At 37.1% G+C, this 24,265-nt stretch overlaps 1 protein-coding gene across 4 annotated transcripts; it reads left to right on the top strand.

Annotated features, from left to right (window-relative positions):
- The first annotated feature begins 12,469 nt into the window (after positions 1-12,469).
- LOC107810083 (uncharacterized) lies at positions 12,470-23,458 on the top strand. Of its 4 annotated transcripts, none has more exons than XM_016634814.2 (15): positions 12,713-12,850; positions 13,535-13,593; positions 15,290-15,345; positions 15,477-15,651; positions 16,114-16,215; positions 17,165-17,233; positions 18,035-18,151; positions 18,274-18,351; positions 19,058-19,120; positions 19,243-19,339; positions 19,888-19,966; positions 20,068-20,279; positions 21,290-21,435; positions 21,850-21,972; positions 23,015-23,458. In XM_016634814.2, the coding sequence occupies exons 4-15, from the start codon at positions 15,496-15,498 to the stop codon at positions 23,165-23,167; spliced, it is 1,395 nt and encodes a 464-aa protein (XP_016490300.1). In that variant the 5' UTR covers positions 12,713-12,850; positions 13,535-13,593; positions 15,290-15,345; positions 15,477-15,495; the 3' UTR covers positions 23,168-23,458. The 4 variants fall into 4 exon arrangements, with proteins under 4 accessions (XP_016490298.1, XP_016490301.1, XP_016490300.1 ...); XM_016634816.2 differs by having other exon boundaries at positions 15,458-15,651; XM_016634812.2 differs by lacking the exon at positions 13,535-13,593 and having other exon boundaries at positions 12,470-12,850.
- The last annotated feature ends 807 nt before the right edge of the window (positions 23,459-24,265 follow it).

Here is a 24,265-nt window from a genome sequence, read left to right as displayed (position 1 = left end):
TATTTTGGGGCTGCCGGCCGAACGAGGGAGGCTTCGCGCCTTTCATCTAACAGTTCTAGGATCGTATTCATGGTCTCGTTGTTTGATTCTTCAGTTGCATATCGGAACCTAAGACTCGGTTCTCTAACTTCAACTGGTATTAGAGCTTCAACGCCGTAAACCAACGAGAATGGGGTAGCCCCGGTACTGGACTTCGAGTTCGTATAGTATGCCCATAAGACTTTGGGAAAGATTTCTTTCCATTTTTCTTTGGCGCCGTTCAATCTCTTTCTGAGGTTTTGGAGTATAGTTTTGTTCGTGGACTATGCTTGCCCGTTCCCACTAGGGTGATAGGGTGTTGACAGGATTCTTTGATCTTATGATCTTCGAGAAACTTGCTTACTTTGTTGCCGATGAACTGCTTCCCATTGTCACACATGATCTCGGCCGGCATTCCCAACCGACATATTATAAGGTCCCAAATGAAATTAATGACTTCCTTCTCCCTGACTTTCTCAAACGCCTGAGCTTCCACCTATTTAGAAAAATAGTTAGTCATAAATAATATAAATTGAGACTTACCGGGTACCCATAGAAGGAGGCCGACAATGGCCATCTCCCATTTCATGAACGTCCAGGGTGACAAGACCGAATGAAGAAGCTCTCTGGGCTGATGAATCATCGGAGCATGCCTTTGACATCCGTCGCATTTTCGTACGAACTCCTTCGCGTCTTTTTCCATGTCGATCCAATAGTAGTCGGGTTTGATTATTTTCTTTATTAATGATTCGACGCCTGAATGATTTCCACAGGTGTCTCCGTGTATTTCCCTTATAACATACTTGGTATCTTGGTCCTAGACATATTGCGAGCGGGCCATCAAACATTTTCCAGAATACTGTATCGTCTTCGGACAGGCTGAACCGGGCCACCTTCGTATGCAGAGTCCTTGATTCCTTAGTATCCGAGGGCAATTTTCCGGTCTTCAGATATTCTATAAATTTGTTTCTCTAGTCCCAAGTTAGACTTGTTGATTTTATCTCGGCATGACTTTCTTACACTACACGATCTCATGAGTTGTATGACCGCCCCCGAGTTGAACTCGTCGTCATCGACTGACGATCCCAAGTTAGCAAGGGCATCGGCCTCGCTGTTTTAATCCTGAGGCATATGTTGTAGAGTCCACTCCTTGAACCGATGTAACGTTCCAGGTATCTTTGTATTTGTTCCTCCCTCACTTCGAAAGATCCATTAACTTGGTTCACTGCAAAAAGGGAGTCACACTTAGTTTCGATCACCTTTGTCCCAAAGCTTTTGGCCAGTTCGAAACCTGCAATCATGGCCTCATACTCCAACTCATTGTTAGTTAATTTTACACTTACAGTCCTAATAGATTGTCTAACGACATTACCTGCAGGTGGTTTCAATACAATTCCAAGTTTGGACCCCTTTGCATTCGAGGCGTCGTCTGTAAAGAGGGTCCAGATTCCCGAAGAAGTCCCCGAGTCTAACAACTCTCTTTACACCTCGGGTATTAGGGTCAGCTATGGCTGTTCATTTGGATCGGATATTCAAAATCTGAATCGATCCGTTCAATTTTGAATTTCGGATATTTGGATTGGATTTTAGATTATGTTTATTAAAAATTTCAGATATTCGGATCGGATTTGGATTGGTATAATTGTAACCCGATCCGATCCAAAATCCAAAATTATTAGGGCATGTATAAATATTAAACTTTAATTTCGGATAGTCAATACTTCCTTTACATCTTTCTCTAAGTTATTACCTCTACAATTGCTGGATTTATCTATATTGGCACCATAATACTCTCATAATTGCAGAAACATGAAGTTTTCTTACTGTATTGCCTCTTTTACAAAGAAAATATACATATGAGTTTGCAACTTTGAGGCATAATAATCCGATCCGAAATTCTGAAATTTCGATCCGATCCAACCTTTTAAATCCGATCTGATTCGATATTAATTCTGATCGGATTCAGATTGCATTTTGTAGAATCCAAAATCTGAATCCAAAATGTGCTAAATCCGATCCGATCCGATCCATGCACAACCCTAGGGATAACGCAAAGTCGGCGACAAAGTCTGCCAAAATTTGAGATTTAATGGCGGTATGAGGCCGATATTCGATATCGTAAGCGTTGATCTCTACGACCCATTTGGCAAACCGTCCAAAAAGCTCGAGTTTATGCATTAAATTCCTTAATGGGTAAATGGTTACGAAACATTTGGGGTGACATTGAAAGTATGATTTCAGCTTCCTAGAGACGCTTAGCAAAGCGAAAGCCAATTTTTCTAGATGAGGGTATCTAGTTTCAACCTCACCTAAAGTCCTGCTAACGTAGTAAATTGGAAATTGTGTACCTTTCTCTTCCCAGACTAGGACTCCACTTACCGCTATCTCTGATACTGCTAAGTACAGGTATAGTTGTTTGTCTGTCTTTGGTGTATAAAGTAGCGGTGGGCTTGATAGATATCGTTTGAGCTCCTCCAAGGCTTGTTGGCAATCCGAGGTCCATGAGGAGTTACTCTTTTTCTTAAACAGTGAGAAGAACCGGTGGCTCTTGTCATAGGACCTTGAAATAAATCGTCCTAAGGCGGATATGTGTCTGGTTAACCTTCGTACGGCCTTCACGTTGTCCACAACAGTGATATCTTCGATAGCCTTGATCTTATTGGTGTTGATCTAGATTCCCTAGTTGGATACCATGAATTCGAGGAATTTACCGCACCCGACTCTGAATGCACATTTCTCCGAGTTCAGCTTCATATTGTATTTCTTCAATATGCTGAAGGTTCCTGCAAATATTTCAAATGGTCCTCTGCTTACACGGACTTAACCAACACATCGTCAATGTAAGCCTCCGTTGATTTTCTTATTTATTCCTCGAACATCCGATTTACAAGACGTTGATAAGTGGCATCGGCATTTTTTAGTCCGAACGGCATCACGTTATAGCAATAGGTGTCGTACTTGGTGATAAAAGAAATTTTTTCCTAATCACCCGGGTCCATCCAAATTTGGTTGTACCGGGAATAAGCGTCGAGAAAATTGGGTCGGCCGTTGCATCGATCATGAGATCGATGTTAGGCAAAGGGAAAGAGTCCTTGGGACACACTTTATTCAAGCCTTTATAGTCCACACACATTCTTAATTTGTTCCTTTTTTTGGGAACTACTACTAGGTTTGCTAACCAATCCAGGTATTTAACCCCGACTGGACCCTACTTTAAGGAGTTTAGATACCTCGTCCTTGATGAAAACATGTTTGACCTCGGACTGGGGTCTCCTCTTCTGCTTGACCGGGTAGAACTTCGGGTACAGGCTTAGCCTATAAGTGGTTATTTCCGGCGAGTTCCCTATCATATCAAGGGTGGGACCAAGCGAAACACTCGTCGTTAGCTATAAGAAATTGAATGAGTTTTTTCTTGAGCTCGGGATTCAACCTCGTGCCTAAGTATACCTTTCGATCGGGCAAGTGTTCGATCAATACGACTTGCTCCAGTTCCTCGACCATTGATTTGGTAGCATCGGAATCGTCGAGAACTATGAAAGACCTGGGAACCTCGTAGTCGTCTTCCTCACCCATCTCTTTTTTCTCCGGTTGGGACGGAGTCGGTGTCAGTTTTGCTATTTGGTTTCTCCATTGGTGATCGAACCTAGCTCCTTCGGTGTCGAAAGTGTGGATATTGGGACCATCTCGTCGACCGAAAAAATTTCTTTTGCTGCTGGTTATTCTCCGTAAACTATTTTTATTCCTCCCGGCATCAGGAACTTCAACACCTAGTGCAGAGTTGAGGGTACTGCCCTCATATTGTGAATCCATGGTCTTCCGAACAAAGCATTGTACCTCATGTTCCCTTTGATCACATAGAACATTGTTTCCTGAATGGTTCCGGCGGTGTTCACCGGTATTGTTATCTCCCCTTTAGTGGTCTCACATGCCATGTTGAACCCGTTTAGGACTCGAACCGCAAGCACGATCTGATCTTGTAGGCCGAACTATTCCACAGCCCTCGATCTGATGATGCTGGTCAAGCTACCCGGATCAATTAACACACGCTTAACTCGTTGTGGGACTGCACGATCCCCTCAATATCTTTGCCGTTGAAGGAAAGGTTCCCTTCGGCACGTAATCCTGACTCCGTTTTACCCTTGTGATGGATACTTTGGTGCGCTTCAGCATCGACCCCTGGGGAACATCAACCCCACTGATGATCATGTTAATGACATGCTTAGGTTCCTCTTGCTCGATTTGTTTACTAGAATCTTTGTTCCTGGAGTGGCTATTGGCTCGATCGCTCAGGAACTCTCGGATGTGTCCGTTATTGAATAACCGGGCTACTTCCTCTCTTAATTATCGGCAATCTTCTGTTCTGTGGCCGTGGGTGCCATGATATTTGCACATTAGGTTTGGATCCCTTTGGGTTAGATCAGACTGTAGAGGTCGAGGCCATTTGGTGTCTTTGATGCGTCCAATGGTGGATATGATGGCGGCGACATTAACGTTAAAGTTGTACTCCGATAGATTTGACGTCTCTTTATGCCCGATAGGCCTGTCGAAACTATTTTTGCTCATGAGTCCCCGATTGCTTTGACACCGATCATTCCTTTTTTAACTTTTCATGGGGTTTCGTCCAGATCCGCTACTTCTTCGGTCTCCACTGTATGGTTGATATCGATCCCTTTTTTATCTCGGTTCACGATCAACGTCTCTCCTAACTTTATCGACGTCTATGAGGGGGTAAACAGACCTGGAATGGGCCTCGAATTGATCGTCTTATACCCTGATTTTTTATTGATACCGATTATGCACGTCGGCCGAAGTGACAACCGGGTACTCTACCAGATTTTGTTTCAACTAGTGTGAAGCCAACGAGCTTTGAGCATTGAGTCCCTGGGTGAAGGCTCCCTGGGTGAAGGCTTGAACGGCACAATCATCCGCGACCGGAGGTAAGTCCATCCATTCCATTTGAAACCGGGACACGAATTCCCTGAGCATCTCATTATCCCTTTGCTTAACTTTGAAAAGGTTTGACTTCCTGGTCTCGACCTTGATAGCTTTGGCTTGTGATTTTAGGAAGGAATATGCAAGCATAGCAAACGAGTCAATAGAATTAGGAGGTAGGTTCTGATACCATATCATAGCTCCCCTGAATAGAGTTTCCCCAAACACTTTCAGCAAGACAGACTCGATCTCATCATCCTCCAAGTCGTTCCCTTTGATGGCGCATGTGTAGGAAGTCACATGCTCATTTGGGTCAGACGTTCCGTTGTACTTAGGAATCTCGAGCATGCAAAATTTCTTTCGGATCGGCTTCGAGGCTGCACTCGGAGGAAAAGGTTTTTAAACAAAATTCTTGGAATCCAGGCCCTTCAATATCGGAGGTTCTCCTGGGATTTGGTCGACCATGAAATTGTAGGTTTCCACCTTTTTGTCATTGGCTTCAATTTTCTTCTCCCCCGATTCTATCCGTTTTGTCAATTCCTTGATCATTTTTATGATCTCGGGGTTGGTCCCTGATTCATTTTCGTTCAGCCTCTCCGCGATCGGTTCATTTATGTGGGTGCTTCCCGGGATGACTCGGGCTCAACCTGCTCGGTGCTCGCCTTTGGTTCTGCAACCGAGCTATCGTTGCCTGTTGAGCCTGTAACATTTTGAAGATCACCCTCAAATTGATCCCATTATTTTCACCGTAGTGTGTATTCTGGGAAATCAATCAGATTTCTCTGCTCACGTTGTTCTTAGGATCGGTAGGCAAATTTGTATTGATGACCACGTGCGAACTGGCATCGATAGGATCCGCGACCAGAACTCCGCCGAGATCGACTGGGGGCACCTCATTACCGGGTGCTACATTGTTGTTCTTACCATGGTGACTGGACTCGGCATCTATGATTAGAGGGGCACACTAGGGGTTTAATATTTTGACTTTGACCTAGAATCAAAGACACTCAAAGAACAAGTGTAAAAATAAGGTGTGTTCTGGAAATTTGTATCAAATTGCCGCTATTATCCTTAACCCCACGGTGGGCGCCAAACTGTTTACTCTCAAAATCAGATAACAATTAAAATGGTAAGTGGTTTTAAGGATACGCGGATTAACTTGATACAAAGCGATAGATTAAGTTACTATTGAATAAAAAAAGATAAAATAAATTCAAACCACACGAGTTGGATAGTTTCAGCCTTAGTGAAATAGCCATTCTCGAGTCGGGCTCACCACGACCGGTACAGATGAAAAAGAACAAGAGCTAAAGACAGAGAAAATAATAATATATTACTTTTGAGTGCGTGTTATCATGTCCTTCATGAATCATTAGACCCCCTTTATATAGTAGGGGAGTCATACTTTAGGGAAAACTCTATAAAAGGTAAAAAAAATCTTCTAATTCACTGATTGGCGGTTTCTTATCGATACGTGCCAAGATACTCGCCGTAATATTCGGCCGGTCACGAATACTTCGGCTTTCTGTTGGCTATGCTGGATTGTCTGACAATGTTTTTCGAAGTCGTTTGAGGCTAGGATCGATTCCGGGACATGGCCTCGATATTCTTGAGGGCGGGCGTTATGCCCCCGGGTTCTGGTTCGGTGGGACTTTGGCTCGATTTCGGTCCCTTGCCGCCATGTCTCGAGCCTGACTTATTTTGTCGAAGGCCGGGATGTACGATGAGCTCGATTTCACCCGCATATAGGTTGTCCAAGCTATATATATGTGTGTGTGTGTTCCATGCGCTTATTGGATTTATACGTTAGCACTGAAATCAGAATTACAAAACATCAATCATGACAAGAATTATCTAAAATTGATCAAATTCTCTCTATCACCAGGCCACTCGGCACATGCTTTGATGTGATTGAAAGAAATTAAACTCAAACTTGCTAGCTTGGCAACTACATAGCTGTTCCAGGCTGCCCCCAGTGCTTTGTGCCAGTGCAGCAAACATAACATGAGAAATGATTGTATTCTGCTTTTATACTTAAACTCATCTTATACGCCAAAGGAATGTGAAAGGAAAAGACTTGACATTACAGTGGCGGATCTAGCCATTCTGCTAAGGGTTCATCTCATGTCGGTATTTTTAAAACGCAGAGTATTAAATATAAGTAAAAAAACACTTAATTTCAATAAAATATTAGTAGCTAGATTTTAACCCTTCTTTTTAGAGGTACAATGATCAACTAAGTGCTAAGCACGACTAAAAAAGATATTGTCTAGCTAGGTATATCGATCATGATACTTGCTTGTTGTGTTTTGTATTCTACCATAATGAAGTTATTTAGGATTAATTTATATATTGTTTTATGTATTGCGGATAGGGCATGAAACCAGGAATTCAAACAAGGAAATTCTCAACAACAAATTAAATATACAAGAACGTCACCTTTAAGATTTGAATCTCAACCTAAAATAATTATTGAACTCTTTTTACTTTTGCACTATAGTTATTTCTTATACCACGAGGATTCAACAATTTATATATATAAACACAAATTACTTTTTATCCTAATTACATAATATAATTTTTATATTTTTGATGAATGAGATTCAAATATTCAATTGAACCACTTTGCCCTATTAAAAAGATTAACTCTTGCAATAAATGCCCCCTCCCTTTCAGACTTAACCACATGGCCTGACAAAGATTGATTGAGTGATAAGATATTAGAAATGTACACAGGAAATGATGAGAGCCAAACAAACACTAATATGACGGACAAATACTAAATTATTAGGCCGATAAATCAGGGGCGTAGATGACCGAACTCAGTAACTTGGTCCAATTCTTATACTTGTTATAAGGGCAGCTCAGTAAACCAAGCTTCCATTATGCGCGGGGTTCGGAGAATAGCCGGATCACAAGGGTCTATAGTACGCAGTTTTACCTAGCATTTCTGCAAGATGCTGTTTTCACGGCTCAAACCCGTGATCTTAAGAAATCTATTAAATATGTACAAATTCTTAATGTAGAATCTAATAACTTAAAAGAACTAGAATACTGAACTCATAACTTCAAATTCTAGCTCCGCCTATGCCGACAATATATGATCCACTTTTTGTGCTAGTTATATATGATTGTCAGATGCAACTTCTCAGTATAGTATTTTGATCCAATTGTATACGCAAATCAGTAGCTATTTGACAACTACAGCTATGCCAGTTGTATGCCAATTGCCAAATGAATTGGCTCTACTCTATTGGCTTAATTAATAGGTTTGTAGTACCAAGTTTAACAAAAAGAAGAAGAAAAAGAAAAAAGGCAGTGGAGGAAGAATTTAGACGCATATTCCATCAATTTTATACGGACCCAATGGCTTAAAATGGAAGGAAACATTTCCCCCATGTTTTTGGTTGGATATTGTACTTTTCAGTTTTCATGATCAACCACTTCCCCTTTATATTCAAGCTGTTATAATTAGTTCTTTTTTATACCAATAATTATTCATCCTTTTTGAGAAAACAAAATTATTCCTGAAATAAAAGTTTATTTATTAGTTACCTTATATGAAAAGTTGATTTTACGGGAAAAGCCGATAAGGTAGCTCATTTACTCCGATCCAAACAAACCTTGAAGTTCCTTTTCAATGACATATTATAAATCGTAAGAAATGTAGTGCGAAATGCAAAATTTTTAATTATAAGATAAGGTGACTAAATAGTAGAAAACGATATGTTTCATTTCTGAGTCTACTAATCTGAATTCGTATCCGTTAGTTCCACTCAAAGGAGTAAAATACTCGATATCAAGAATCTATTTACTTTTCGTACTAAAATTCACGACCTCAATAGTTAAGGATGAATGAATTCCAACCATTATACATATGGTATTAATATCAACTTTTGTAATTTATATGTGCTTTAACATTTATGCTATAACTTGATGCGTGCAAGCTAAAGTTTATATATATGCTTTAACATTTAGATGCCTACTGCTCAGTATAGTATTTTGATCCAATTGTATAAGTAAATCAGTAGCCATTTGACAACTACAGCTATGCCAATCGCCAAACGAATTGGCTCTACTCTATTGGCGTAGTTAATAAGTTTGTAATAACAAGTTTAACAAAAAGAAGAAGAAAAGAAAAAAGGCAGTGGGGGAAGAATTTAAACGCATATTCCAACAATCGATACGGACCAAATGACTTAAACTAAGCCGTTTGGATAAATATTCTTCACGCTACTACTTTTAGTGTGACCACGAATATATAGTACGGTGAAACACTTCACACATACTTCTCACATCCTGTAAAGAAGGGAATGGGTATACCATCCTTCTTCAAATGTACTCTCTTCCAAAATGACAATAAAATTGTGACTCGTTTATAAAAAGAGATTGTAACAAAAGAAAAAAAATAGTTGTATGAGATAAAACTGGTTGGCGATAGCTAGACTAGACAAATAGTGAGATCATACGTGAAACTGAAGACAAGTAAGATGTGAGTTAACAAAGTAGTTAGCACCGAATACAAGCATGTGATCGGTGCTGGATGAATTCCGAAGACATAGGAACCGATAACAAAGATTTGAAGGAGTGATATCAGATAGCACTCAATGAGTAACCGTTACAGAGAATCTTTTCTCCCTAAATAGAGCTATAAATAAGAGAATTAGTATCCAATGGATGACACGAAACATTCTATACACAAAAGCTAAAATTAGCTCTCATTCTATAACATTATTATTTTACTTTATTCTTAATATTATTATAGATTCTGCTACCGGAGAAGCTAAATTCATAGCCGTGCTTACACTTTATTTGTTTTGTGAATAAAAAGGCACTTTTAAAAAAAAAACTTTGTAAACGAAATTTGCAAAAAGAGTAAAAGTTATTTTTGCGACAAAGAAAACTATTTTTTCAACCACACACAACGGTTTGGTGTATTTCTAAATTTGTAACTTTATTACATCTCCAAAATTCAAATCATAATAATTTGATTCAAATACTTTTCTCACATAATTGTTATCTATAATTGTTTTAATATAATTTAACATTGTAAAATTTCTTACAATCAGCGTTAAACATTAAACTTTCTCTTTTAATTCAAAATCTTTGTCACAACTCACAAGTTATACGAAAACTCAAACTATAAAACTTCTGATGGTCTAAATATGGACGTGTAGAAAATGCACATAAAAATGGAAGGAGACATTTTCCCCATGTTTTTGGTTGGATATTGTACTTTCCAATTTTCATGATCCACCACTTTCCTTTTGTATTCAAGCTGTTATAATTACTTCTTTTTGTTACCAAAGATTTGGGTCCTTTTGCATTTTGTATCTTTAACGCGTGTTCTTCTTTTTAAGGATATAAACTGTTCCTGAAATAAAAGTTTATTTACTTACCTTATAGGAAAAAATAATTTTACGGTAAAAGCCGAAAAACTAGCTCATTTACTCCAATCCAAACAAACCTTGAAGTTCCTTTGCAATGACATATTATAAATGCAAGAATTGTAGTGAGAAATGCAAAATTTAAATTTTCCCAAAATAAGATGAATAAATGGTAGAAAACGATCTGTTTCACTTTCGAGTTAACTCATCTGAATTCGTGTCCGATAGTCCGACTAAAGGAAGTAAAATGATCCATACCAAGAAACTATTAATTTCCCATGCTTAGACTCAAGACCTATAACTAGTCAATGATGGATAAATTTCAACCATTATACAATAATACAAATGATATCAATATTAGCTTCATAATTTAAATATGTGCTTTAATATTCATGCTTTAATTTGATGCGTGCAAACTAATAACGATAATGACATTATTAGTTTTCAAATTAAGGTTTGGTTTATAAATTTTATTAAATTAAGATCCTGGAAAGTGGTTTTCGAACTATTGGAGATTCCTTATAGTACTTGACTAAATTAAGACCAAATCTTGAAAATCGAATAAGAAATAAAAATGGATAAAAGGGTGGTGGGGTCCAATGTCCATTTACTATTTGGAACTACGTGTTTCACATGAATAGAATATTGCATCCAATGTGTGCTGCATCATAATTTCGTCTCTAAATCTGCCCCCGGCCAGGAATATCCAACATTGTCACTCCCTGCATATAACCACCAACAAAGAATAACCCATTACATTCAACCCCATAAAATTTATTGCCCGGAATTAGACAATTATGTGACAAAAAAATTTGGAAATCTGGCCAAACAGAAACATATTTTACATTTTCAGGAAGAAGATGACGAAGTATTGGAGGTCTTTGGAATAAGCGGCGAAGCTAGAGTATTAGGTACGAGTTCAGTCAAACCTAATAACTTTTGTTTACATCATGTATTTGCATTGAGAAATGTATCAAATATGTATAAATATTAAATTGCTAACTTAGTAACTAAGACGAGCTATGTGTTGTATGACAAGTTCAGAACTCATGGGCTTTAAATCTTCGCTTCTGACAATAAATTTAAAATTCAAAGTAATAGTGCACCATTAGAGGATGTCATGAAAAACACTTCAATATCTCCAATTATTAGTTTGTCAACTAAACTTTCTCTCCATCAAAATAATGCTCTTCACCAAATACTTTTGTTGAGTTGGGCCAACACAATAATGAGCAACTTACTCGAGAACCCCATCCACTTAGGATCGTTTGGTAGAAGTGATAAAGAATAATTAATTTAAATATTAAATATAAGATAAATTTATCTCATGTTTGATTGAGATAAAATCGTAATATAACTAATCTCGCGATGAGTTCTTTCATGATTGTAGTATTTTTTTTTAATCACTATCAGATGGTGAAATAACTAATTTCGAAATAACTAATTTCAAAATAATTAATAATATAATAATATTTTCCCAACCAAACGACCCCATAGAGAGCATAATAATGCTCGTCGAGATAAAGCTCAGAGCAAAAACTTTCCTAGACTTGCAAATAAAACTTATATAAAAAAAATCAGCAACAACAATAACAATAAATTTAGTGTAATCTCTTAAATGTAGTGTAAGAAAGATAATATGTATATACATTTTGTTCCTATCTTGTGAATGTAAAGATGTTTCTGACAAACTCGCGACTCAAAATTCTCGATCTACTTATTTCAATTTATACGATTCTTTTACTTTTTGGAATAATAAAAGTTCTTGACTCCGTTTGGTTAGAACCTTCACAACTTTGTATTACGAAAATTCATTAAATCATTCAAATTATAAATTCGATATTTTTTTCCCTATCACTAGCATTGATAAGAGTGAGTTGCTATAGTGATGAGCACCCTCCATTTTCAATCAAAAGTTGTGAGTTCGAGTCATACCAAGAATAAGATGGAAAGCTCTTGAAGAATAAGATGGAAAGCTCTTGGAGTGAGGGAACAGAAAATCTATCGGAAACAACCTGTCTACCTCGTTGCAGCATATTAAACAATGATAAAATAAGGACAAAGGAGGCATATTCCTCTCTAATCCAATTTCCCCCCTTCGAAATATAAAATTACGCGGTCTCTCACGATCTCTCCTTTTTACTCCTTTCATTTCTCCCCTCATTCTCTCTCTCTCTCTCTCTCTCTTTCTTCATTCTCGTAGTGTTTCTCTCTCTTCTTCCCCTTCAATGGTGGTTGATCTGAGAGAACACTACTGAAATATACAAAATTTCTACTCTCAAATCTAGGGCATTGCATTGTATTGCCCTAGCACATTTCACTTCTCACGCGCCATTTTAAACAGGCAACAAACACCACACACACACACACACACACACACATATATTTATATATCTCATACATTTTTGAAAAAAAGAAAAATAAAAATGTTGCCGCTTGATTCGTTCGATGAGTTTTTATTCTCTGCTAGCAGAGCATTGTGTAGTCCCCTCGCGATTTTCATTCAGATCCAGGTATTTATTGTTTTTCGCTGCTTCGTTTTACGTTTTATTAAATTAGCTGCTAGTTTTATTCGCTGCTCCTTTATGCGTTTTAGATTAATTAGCTGTTTTATTTTTGTTCGAAAATTGAGAAATAAATTGCTTATCGAATGTGTTTTGGATTAGGCACGGTTTAGATCTAAGGATTAGACTAAAATTTTGATTTTATTTCATAATTACGTGCCTTAAGATTCATTATATTTTTTTTTTGATGAAAACTTCGGTTGCTAATATGATGCTGAGGAAAAGGCTAAAATTACAAAAGTTTGAATTTTCAATTCGTGTTCAGTTTGGAAGTTCTTTTTTCTATCTTTTTTTTTTTAGTTAGTTTTCCTTCTTATGTCCGTGTTTAGACTTCAGAATTGAGAGCCATTGAAATTTTTCACGTGTAAACTTTGAATATTTCTAGTTCGCGTTAGCAGGATCTGTAAAGCTTCAGAGGTGGACGGGATAATATGCACTGTAGAGCCCGTTTGGGTTAGCTAATGGTAAATAGCTGATAAGCACTTTTAAGTGCTGAACTGATTTTAGAAATAAACAGTATTTGTTTGGATAGTAGTGCTGAAACTGATAATAAGCATTTGATGTATTTGGTAAAATAGTGCTCGTAAGCTATTCTTTTGGTTGATTGACTAAAATACATAGTATCTTATTAAGGAAAAAGATGAACAACAAATATGGAATGGAGAGAAAGCTAGGAGATTCCTTTGGAAAAGGTACTTTGAGAATTACAATATTTATCAAGGTTAACATTAAATTTTTTTGTCAAACTAAAAGTGATTTTGGCTTATAAGCATTTTGGGTGTAGCCAAAAGGTGATAAGCTCATTGTCATTTATGTGCTGCAGAAATTAGTTATCTCATTATCTAATTCCACACATAGGCCCCCCTTGACTATGCGAGAAAACACTTGAATTTGGATTGAAAAAGCAAAATCAGCACCTTTAAGGTTTATTTCTTAACTTTTGACCGGGCACACTGCTACATGTTTGCTAAGTTTAGTTTTCCTTTATCCCTCTCTTTTCATCATTTTTTGAAGGGTAAAGTAAGGCATCAGAATTATTGAGAGGCCACAAGCATATTCTTGTCTATTCTTGGATTTATCTATGTTCATGGAGTTTTGCCAAGATAAAAAGAGTACTTGATTTTTTATATGATGTAGAAGGCAGAACCATCTTGTGTCCGTAAATCAGTCAGGCATTTTAGACTAGTGGATTAGTAGGTGTAAGACATTACATGGCCTAATTCCTGAAAGTGCTCTTTCTAGAATTAGTGACTTGTTGACAAAGTGAATTTCCAGTTTATGTGCACTCTCTATCTGTAAGCTTCAAGTATGAAATTCATGTGGAACACTCCATTTATTTTAAAGTGATGGCCACTAAAGCTCCATTTTGGCCGCTTCAAGCGTTTCATGGTGTGATGCCGGTGATGGTGATTTAAAACCAGTAAATTTTGAGCTTAGTGGAATTTATTCAAGCCCTAATTGGCTAAGGGGTTCAATATTTGTAGCTAATGGAGTCTCTAATCATTGTAAACTTATACTTTTGACAGATTAAGGATGTTAGTCGATGCTAGACGGAGCCGTCACTCTTTTTATCTTATCCAATGCATAGCAGTAGATACAATTTCTCTTATCATTTTTTTGTTAAATTTCTTTCCCTTCTATTCTGAAAGTCTGCATTGGTGCTAGGCAGTTTTGTTAAAGCCCTTTCTATGAATGACCGCAACAAGTTGCTTTTAAAAAAATTCATTTTGCACAGATTAGTGAAAAATTAATGAAAGAATTTGAAAAAATAGCTCATTCGTGTTTATAGCTCAATTTAATAGGACTGATACATGGATAAACCAAGAAAGCAGATACCTACAGTAACATACTGCAGGAGGCAATTATTACAGTGTGAAATTTAACAAATGGAAAAGGGAAATTATTAGGGTGCAGATTGTTGAGTGAAACGGTTTAAATTATGTCAAGTCACGGTGGCTTATACTGTAAAGTGCATGAAAGCAATCTATTGAAGGTTACTATAAAATAAGCTATCTATTTTAAGGTTGTCTTCTATATCGCTTTGTTTGGATGAGAATAAAAAGGTTTGATGTCCCTGAAGACAAACAAAACATATGTATAAAGTTGCAGTTGTCTGTTAATGGGTTCTCAACTTTTTATTTTTATTTTTTTTATATATATTTACTTTTAATGGATTCTCAGCTAATCACTGTTTGGTGATATGTTTAACATAAATAAATCTCTTTCATCTGCTAAACTGCTCAGTGTTCTCTCATTGTGTGATGTAATCATTTGATCCGTAATTGGCATATTAAGATAACTATATTACTCACACTTTTGTACTTTTATGTCTCGTTTCTTTATCTATTTTTTTTTTTTTGGGGCATTTTATGCGACCTATATCTGCAGGGATGTTTAATCTGCTTAATACTGGCTCTTGGATGGGCTTTAGCTGCTTATGTAAGGTATGAGATCTTATAATCTATTTTGAGTGTTTATGGTGCACACTTTTCTTGCTGATAAGTTATAATTGGCGTAGGTAATGAATGGATTCTGAAATTAGTGATTTTCATGCAGCTTTGGTTTCTTTTTGCAGGGGCAGGGAGATTCGACGCATGAAGGATAGTATGAGATGTGGCAATAGTTTTGCGTTCCTTACAAAGGATATCAATGACCTTGAGCATTCAAATCAGGTCAACTTGCCCCCAGTCTCAGTTGTAATGCCTTTAAAAGGGTTTGGAGAGCACAATCTACACAATTGGAGAAGTCAGGTAAACGATAAGAAACCTTTTGGCTGGGAGTCTTTGAGTTTTCAATTAAGCTGAGTTACTTGACTTCTGTTTATGCTACAATTTCTTTATGGCCTTTTTCCTGCTTGAAAATATTCTCAGGTTGCTGCCTAATACCTTACTTGTTGCTTCTGAGAAGCCCGCATTACAGCATAATGGATAGTCACATGTTAATAGTTTTGTTATTTAGTCTTTTAGTGAGGCGTTCCTACTTTTTGGTATACTTCTTGTATGTGTATATGTTTTGCCCTTTCTTAATGAAAATTTTATACTTCATCAAAAAAAAGTGTCGTGTCTTTTAGCTCTCCGTTTTGTATCTAATTCATATTCATGTTGTTTGGATCTATGACAAAAACTTTGAATTAAGTGCACCATTTTTTCACACACAGTCCAGATAATTTATAGTCTGCTTGGTCTGCTTATGTCCCTTTGTGAATGGCTCAGATCACTTCTCTTTATGGTGGTCCTTTGGAGTTCCTTTTTGTGGTTGAAAGTACCGCTGATCCTGCTTATCATGCTGTGAAGCGATTGCTAGCAGATTTTAAGGTGTGGTATTAGACCTTCTTTTGCATTCAAAAGTTGGTATCTGCTTATATCATTTTATTGCACACTTCTCATGGTATTTGTTTTCTATGTTGAGCAAACGGGAATTTCTAAATTGAAGAGTTAGTATTAGTTATTAGTTTAATGTTTGCCTTTTGATTTGCATTGCATCATCATTGGTTCTATCATCAGTACTCACTTCTTTCCCTTCTCTTATCTTTATTTCCCTTAACCTTTCTGAAAAATCTGTTTAATAGTCACATTTAAGAAATTTGGAAATGGAAAAAATAGAGGCATGAAAGAATTTTTATGTTTGCAAATAAAGTTTAAGATTTGTGAAAAAGGCATACAAAAGAGCACAAAAGCAAATTATTAAAAAGAAAAAAGAAAGGCACAAAGTGAAATTAAAGTGTGAGCTTTTGTAATTTTATCTTAAACATAGAGCCCATGGATGCTAATACATGCCTATACATGCACGATAACGCTGCCTAAGCGATGCATATTTTATGAAACCTCCCTAGAGGTGAGGATTGCCCAAGATCATATAAGGAGATAACAACCCATTTCCTCCACCAACTTGGGAACTTAACCCCCCATGCCCAGGACTGGATATCTGTAGGGCTGACAACATAACATGAGACCCCATATCGGGTAAACCAAAAATAAGAATGGGGTTGGCTCCAATACCATGTAAAGAAAGTGAACCTTGGGCTTAACAATCCATTTCCTCCATCAATGTGGGATGTTTAACAAATCTTATGCCTTACCCAAAAAGAAAGATGTTCACTATTATTTGAAGGATGAAAGTATTTACCTCAATTATATCCTTGATATGGCATTTTCTATGTCATGTAGTTAGAATTTTTATCATTCTGGGTGCCTATTCATGCTCCCATTGCATGTATGTGTTGCACTTCTTAAACTCTTCATTTGTTTTGTGTTCTGCACACAGGATGTTGATGCTAAAGTTATTGTAGCCGGCCTGTCAACAACTTGTAGTCAGAAGATTCACAATCAATTGGTATGTATCATGATTCCTTTTTTTAGTCCGTCTTCTTTATGTTGATGAGAGAAACCAAGGCGTATCTCTTTTAGAATTGCATGGTTACAGGATTTACCATTCTTTACTTTTCCTAGATGGAGCAATTTGTATTATCAGAGTTTAATGTTGTGCTTTTCTTGTTGGTGCATGAGTTAGTAAGAGAGGATACTGTAAAATTATCATTAAGAGAATTTCCTTGAATTTCAGCTTAAATAATTCAAAATATCTCTTAAATTTCTTATGCTTTTTACTGTGAGCATGAAATGTATGAAAACTCTTGAAAAATTGAAAGCATTTAATGGTAGGCATAACAGACTGATGGATGGGAAGGCCACAAAGCGAGTACATGAATTTCTCTTTCTATTTCAACTGTCTCTAGACTTCTAAAGTAAAGAAAGAAGTCATCTGCCCACATGAAATCCATACTATTTCTCTCTGATTCTCCCCCCTCCTCTCTCTCTCTCTCTCTCTCTCTCTCTCTCTCTCTCTCTCTCTCTCTCCAGTTTCCAAATTACGCTTCTTCAGTTTTTTGTTTGGGGACAAACCAATTTGAACCATTGTCCCTTAGAAGAGTCAGATTGCAGTCAGATCTTGTTTGAGCTTATATAACCCACTCGATGTAACTGATGGGTGTAAGGATTTTGAAGAAGAGGGATTAGACTGGAATGAATGTGGCATCTGTTAATCGAAATGCATTATTTAGGTGGTCGCTGTAAATAGTTTATTTAATGAACTATGCTTCGCTGGTGTTCCTTACCTGAATAATGGTGCTTTTTGCAGGTTGGGGTGGAGAAAATGCATAAAGACACCAAGTATGTCTTATTCCTTGATGATGATGTTAGATTGCACCCTGGATCAATTGGAGCCCTTACTACTGAAATGGAAAAGAATTCAGCGGTAATATCTTCTAAATCCTGAAGCAACTTTATGCTTTGGCACAGTATGCCAGCTCACTAATCAAATGTTCATTTTACCTATAACACTGGAGAAATGTAATATTTTGTCTGTATGCTTGCCAGATCTTTATTCAAACAGGATATCCTCTCGATTTACCATCTGGAACTTTGGGAAGTTACTGCATTTATGAGTATCACATGGTATGTCATTTATGCCCATATCTCTATTTTCATTTGTGCACGTTGTCTGTCAAGTTCCTTTTTGGTTTTTGCTTCTACTTCCAATGCATCATCTCTGCAATGTGGCGGGAGATTTTTGAGTAAGCTTGCCTATCAAATATTGGTCATAGTCATTTGGTTTCACTAATTGAAAGGTGTTGACTCGTACTTTGTGTGTTCTGCTATTGATTTTTAATTTGACATCTTGGTTGAAGTTTTCATATTTCGATAATATTCTTTCATCTTAAATAAAGCTATATTTAAAACTTTATTGCTTACACAAATTTTCGATGATTGCTTTAAATTATGTAATTTGCACTCTTCTTATATTAATGTAAATTGAAATCAGATGGAGTGAGGGACGCACTAGATCTCCTGTTTTAACTGCACACTGAATTGGTACTTTTTGTGAGGCATTTTTTGGTTTTGTTTTTATATCTTACATGGGAAAGGGAATGCACTCCAGCTCTTAAATGCTGATTCCTGGTTGACTTGAATCTTCTCCTTTAACTCTAACAATTTTTAAGCTTCCTATAAGATTTCGGGTGATGTGTCCCCGGCTGATGTGTCTGTGTGTCCTTGGTGTGTCTTTAGTGTAAATCCATTTGCTTTATAAAGGTCCTATATTAACTTTGTTTAACACTTTGCTGACTCTGTTTCGTATTGGTTCATTGTCATTTATTTACAGCCATGTTCCATGGGATTTGCTACTGGTGGAAAAACATTCTTCCTCTGGGGAGGATGCATGATGGTTAGTTGTTACCATTGAATATGTTCCATGTTTCATGAGTATAGCAATGTTCCCTACTTGTCAAGCTTGTTACTTATATATTGCATCTCGTTACAAAATATTCTGTACCTTTTTAATTCCAGATGCATGCAGACGATTTTCGAACCAACCGCCATGGTGTAGTGTCAGCGCTTCGAGATGGTGGCTACTCAGATGACATGACTCTAGCAGCTATAGCTGGTAAAGTTTACCTCCAGTTGCTCACCCCTAAATGTTACTGCACAAGAGTGGGAATGCAGCTGGTGCATAACCCCCTTTGGTGTAGTTGGGAGAGCCAAATTCCAAGGATACAGAGTTTCTAGTTTTTGTCTTATTCTGCAACTATCTACTTTTTACGAATTGACCATACTATGCATCTCTTCACCCACAAACATGCAAAGATCTCCTCCTCCTCTGAACTTTTGTATTTCTCCTCTTTATGTAGTGATATACTTGACAGTGGAAGAAATTTCTGGGGACATGCATAATTTAAGTAGTTGTATGAATTTTTTGTTGCAGTAATTGTTTTGATATGGTATTTTGGGTGATTATATATCTCTCCCGGATATATGCGATAATGACCCTCTTAGCGACTTATCACTGTACTTTGATACCTCTTATTTAGCTTTAGGATGTTCTGGGGACTAATTGTGAGACATAGTACTTTACTTACTTTGTTCTTTGCAAAACCTTGCTTTTGGCGTGGAAGCTTTAGGTTCTTAATATTATGTTTTTGTTATTTTTTCTAGAGGAACACAAGAGGCTTATTACATCACCACCAGTTGCAGTCTTTCCACATCCTCTTGCAAGCGATCTTACCTTCCCTAGGTCTGTGAAAAATAGATCAAACTCTTTGATTTAATATTGAGATAAATTATGATAACTGATTGTTGTTGGCTCACCTTGTACTTTCTTGTGGTTATGTGTAGGTACTGGAATTATTTGAGGAAGCAAACGTTTGTACTGGAGTCATATACAACAAAGGTTAACTGGATCATGAATCGGGCTTTATTTACAACCCACTGCTATCTGTCTTGGGGTTTTGTAACTCCATACTTCATGGCTGGGATTCATGTGGCAGCAGCACTGAGATATTACTTTAAAGGATACTCTCCTGATGATACAGTCTTGACATGTAATGGTGAGCACACTATGGTTGTGTGAATACACCTAGAATGCTTTAGGCACACTTTAAATAATTAATGTTTTTTCTGGAGAACTGTTTCTTGCTGGAAACCTTGTCATGTGCATCGTTTTTTTTTGTCGTGCTGATATTGATTTTGAATCTAGGCATTGTGCAATTCCAAGTAGTTGGGAATTGCAAGATCTTTTTTGGGGTGGGTGATGCTTCTTGAAATGTTAACAACAACAACGACCCAGTGTGTACGCAAATCTTACCCCTACCCCGAGGGGGTAGAGAGGCTGTTTCCGAAAGACCCCCGGCTCAAGAAAACGAGCCTTGGAGTAGAGACCAAAGGGAACAATAACAGCAACATAAAAGCCAGAAAATAGATGAAAACAATAGCGTTAACCTGTAAATAGGCCCGACACTATAAAATGAAAGAGTAGTGAGAACATAACATTAACCACTAGCAGTCTAAGATAAAAATACTATCAGACTAGCCTCACATAGTTATGACCCTACCTACAAACTTAGTATTCGACCTCCACAACTTCCTATCAAGGGCCATGTCCAAATCTGAAGTCGCACCATATGCTGCCTGATCACCTGTCCCCAATACTTCTTAGGCCCCCTACCTCTTCTCAGGCCTTCCAGAGCCAGCCGCTCACACCTCCTCGCTGGTGCATCTGGGCTTCTCCTCTGTACATGCCCGAACCATTTGAACCTCGCTTTCCGCATCTTGTCATCAATGGGAGCCCCCTTCTCCCGTATTATATCGTCATTCCTAATCTTATCCATCCTCGTGTGCCCGCACATCCACCTCAACATACTCATTTCTGCTACTTTCATTTTCTGGATTTGTGAGGTCTTCTTGAAATGTTAAATGTCTCTTAATTTTTCTTGAAAAATCTGATTATGCTACAGTAACTTTTTTTTTTGGGAACTGGTCACATGTTTTCTAGCTATTGCTTATTGGGTTGCATATTTCATCCTCTTTTAAGTTGCATATGTTTTTTGTACTTTGTTAGGGTTGTTACTTGCTGGATGCCTTGCCATATGCACCCTGATTGAGCTCCTTTCCATGTGGAATTTGACAAGAATTGAAGTTCACTTGTGCAATATGTTGTCTCCCGAGGCACCTCAACTATCACTTGCTTCTTATAACTGGTGCCTTGTAAGTCCATTATGACTTTGCCCACAGGCTGAACCAGTTCATTTCCTCTTCCAGCTTTTCTTTTTATGGTCTGATCTTCTTTGACTACAACATTTGTGCTGACCGTATTCTTTCAAACAATTATAAGATTAAAAAGTGGATGCATTTTCACATGAATCAGACAACCATGAGAAGTTAAAATGTTTTTCTTAAGATATTTATTTGATTTTTATATATTGAAAAAAAAGAGGATTCATATAGTCAAGCCCAATTAGTTTGGAATTGAGGAGTAACATGGACCAAGGTGGTTTTACTTTTACCTTTAAAAAAATCATGGACCACGGTGGTTTAAAAAATGATCTAGATTGGGTATGAATTCCCTGTATGGTCCTTTTTTTTTGTAGCTTTTGATCACTTTGATGTTTTGTCGAGCAGGTATTCATTGCAATGCTGGTAGATAATTTCTTATACCCACTGTCTGCGATGCGTTCTCATTTTTCTCAGTCCATCAATTGGTCTGGTATCCGGTATCATTTGAAGGATGGGAAGATATACAAGGTACGCCTTCTTAAGACACCTGATTTCTCAAAGCATTATATTCTTTCATATCATCTGCTTGTCTAGGATACGGAATTTGCTTTATCCCTCTGGTTAATTACTTGAAAGAAAAGGAAAAGAAAAGCTAGATGCAGCAAAGAGAAATTTTTTTCTATTGCGCCAAAAGGAAATAGTCCTTTTTATTTTTATAGGATCAGGAAAAAGAAACTTCCACTTAGTCAATTTTATTTTCTTTTTCTTGAATTATATAACATCCCATATTGGGTGTAATAAGGGTATCTGTAGGGGTTTAAAAGGTCTTGAGTTGGACTATCAACCATTACTTTTAAGGTTTTAGGTTAGGTGCTTGGAATCTTTCACATGGTATTATAATTCATCTTTAGTAAGTTCATTCTCACGCTAGTATGTATTAAAAATTCGTGTGAATTCCAAAATCCTGTTACAAGTGGAGAAGGGTGTTGAGTCATGTAATGTCTCACATTATAATGTCCCCCATGAGGTACCTAAGGGTATCTAGATAGGTTTGACATTATCTTATGTTAGACTACTACACCTATTGCCTGGTTAAGATACTCATCTTTTCACATATTTACTTTTTAGTTTTTATATTTGAAACTTTTTATTTTTATTATTCTATACTTTTATTTTTATTATTAATTTTATTTTTTTACAATATTGGACTGACATGAGTTTAAGTGGAGCGATGTGGACAATGAAGATTCATACAGCCGACCCACTCTTTTCTTGGGATTAAGGCATACTTATTTATGTTATCTAGCTTAGAGAATGCAACTAACCTAGGATTGAGGCATGGTTCATTGATTGATTGATTTTTTGATATTCAGTTGAACTCCCATTGTCTGTTGAGTAGTATCTCATGTTTATGTTGATATTCTAGTGGAGAAAATCAAACCCGTTTCCGGTGTCTGAATTGGTTAACATGTGATTAACAATGGAATAATAATAATAATAATAATAATAATAATAATAATAATAATAATAATAATAATAATTGAGGCCATCATCGATCCCTTTTTTGCAGATCGACAGACACAAACATTTGGTTCCTAAAATTACAGATTTGGCAGGAAAAGATTTGCTTGGGAAGAATGGATCAACACCTAAGGTTGCTATTATTAGTTCTTTATCTAGAACTCTAGCTCAGTGGCGCCAACCGAAGAAATATGAAGTTTAGATAAGATCCTAACAGTGGTAAATTATGTGATTCTTTTGCTCCCTTGGTGGTAGTGACCAAGGAATTGCAGGGCCGATTTTTTTTTTTGGATTATTTATCCTTGATTTAAGGGCACTTCATTGGTATAGGTTGTAAGTGTAAGGTTTATTGTTTCTGGCTATTAAATTCATCACTTCATTCTTCACACTCAGGCCTTACCATGCTTGGGCTGGTTTTTGTAATTTGTAATCCGATGTCCATTTCAATGTTAGCTTAACATGTTCCAATGATTGTATTTGGGTGGTTGACCAATTAGATGGCGGCAAGTGTACGATCTTTTTGTTCTGGCTATTACATTCATTTCATTCTTCACATACAGACCTCCCATGCTAGGGCTGGTTTTTGTAATTGTAATTTTATGATCATCTCGAGATTAGCTTAACATGTTTCTTTGACATATTTATATATTTATTTTTGTAAATATGCAAGCCAATCTGAATCAAAGAAACAAGTTCGATTCTGATTCTACCTGCTGCATATAAAAATACGGAAGCTATGCTTCTTGATAATGTTCTGAATAAGATGCCAAAGTTTCTCTAAATGATCTAGAGACTAGAAGTTGGTATTTATGGTCGCGTATGCTGCGTATGCTTCAGATACATAAAACTAAACGAGTTGGTTTTCATTTCCAGTGCACGTTTTCTGGTTAAGCGTTACCTTTCCAATTGGGTTATTTTGCTTGTTGCAAAAAAGAGTTGTTGCGACAGTAAATAACACCTCACGAATGTTAAATTACCAGTGGTACTATTACAGGAAACTTTAGTGGATTATGTTAGTAGAAGCTTGAAAAGAAGATTGTATTTTCAGATTGATCCAGAGAAGAAAGGGCATGAATTTGGCTTGCGTTGGTGGCCGAAATGAATTGCTTGCTTTGACAAGAATATAACCTATCTCAAGCTAAGTTTCCCCAATAAGTGTGTAGGTTGTAAGTTGCCTACCTTATTCTATGGCAAAGCTCATAGTCTTGAACCAAATTGCATTTGCAACAAACCTACCAAATGGGGGCAAATATCAAGGTTTGACCATATCTCAAGTCCGCACTCGACATAGGTGTTGCAT

This window comes from Nicotiana tabacum, chromosome 21 (assembly GCF_000715075.1).
Source record: "Nicotiana tabacum cultivar K326 chromosome 21, ASM71507v2, whole genome shotgun sequence".
In the NCBI taxonomy this organism is placed as follows: Eukaryota; Viridiplantae; Streptophyta; class Magnoliopsida; order Solanales; family Solanaceae; genus Nicotiana; species Nicotiana tabacum.
This window is presented reverse-complemented; position numbering and strand designations above follow the sequence as displayed.

What these genes read in the sequence shown, in the direction of transcription:
- LOC107810083 (XM_016634812.2), top strand. Translation starts at nt 12,764, where the DNA reads ATGTTGCCGCTTGATTCGTTCGATGAGTTTTTATTCTCTGCTAGCAGA. An exon ending in GATTGCTAGCAGATTTTAAG is followed by an intron (nt 16,216 to 17,164) that starts GTGTGGTATTAG and finishes TTCTGCACACAG; the next exon opens with GATGTTGATGCTAAAGTTAT. An exon ending in GACTCTAGCAGCTATAGCTG is followed by an intron (nt 19,340 to 19,887) that starts GTAAAGTTTACC and finishes TATTTTTTCTAG; the next exon opens with AGGAACACAAGAGGCTTATT.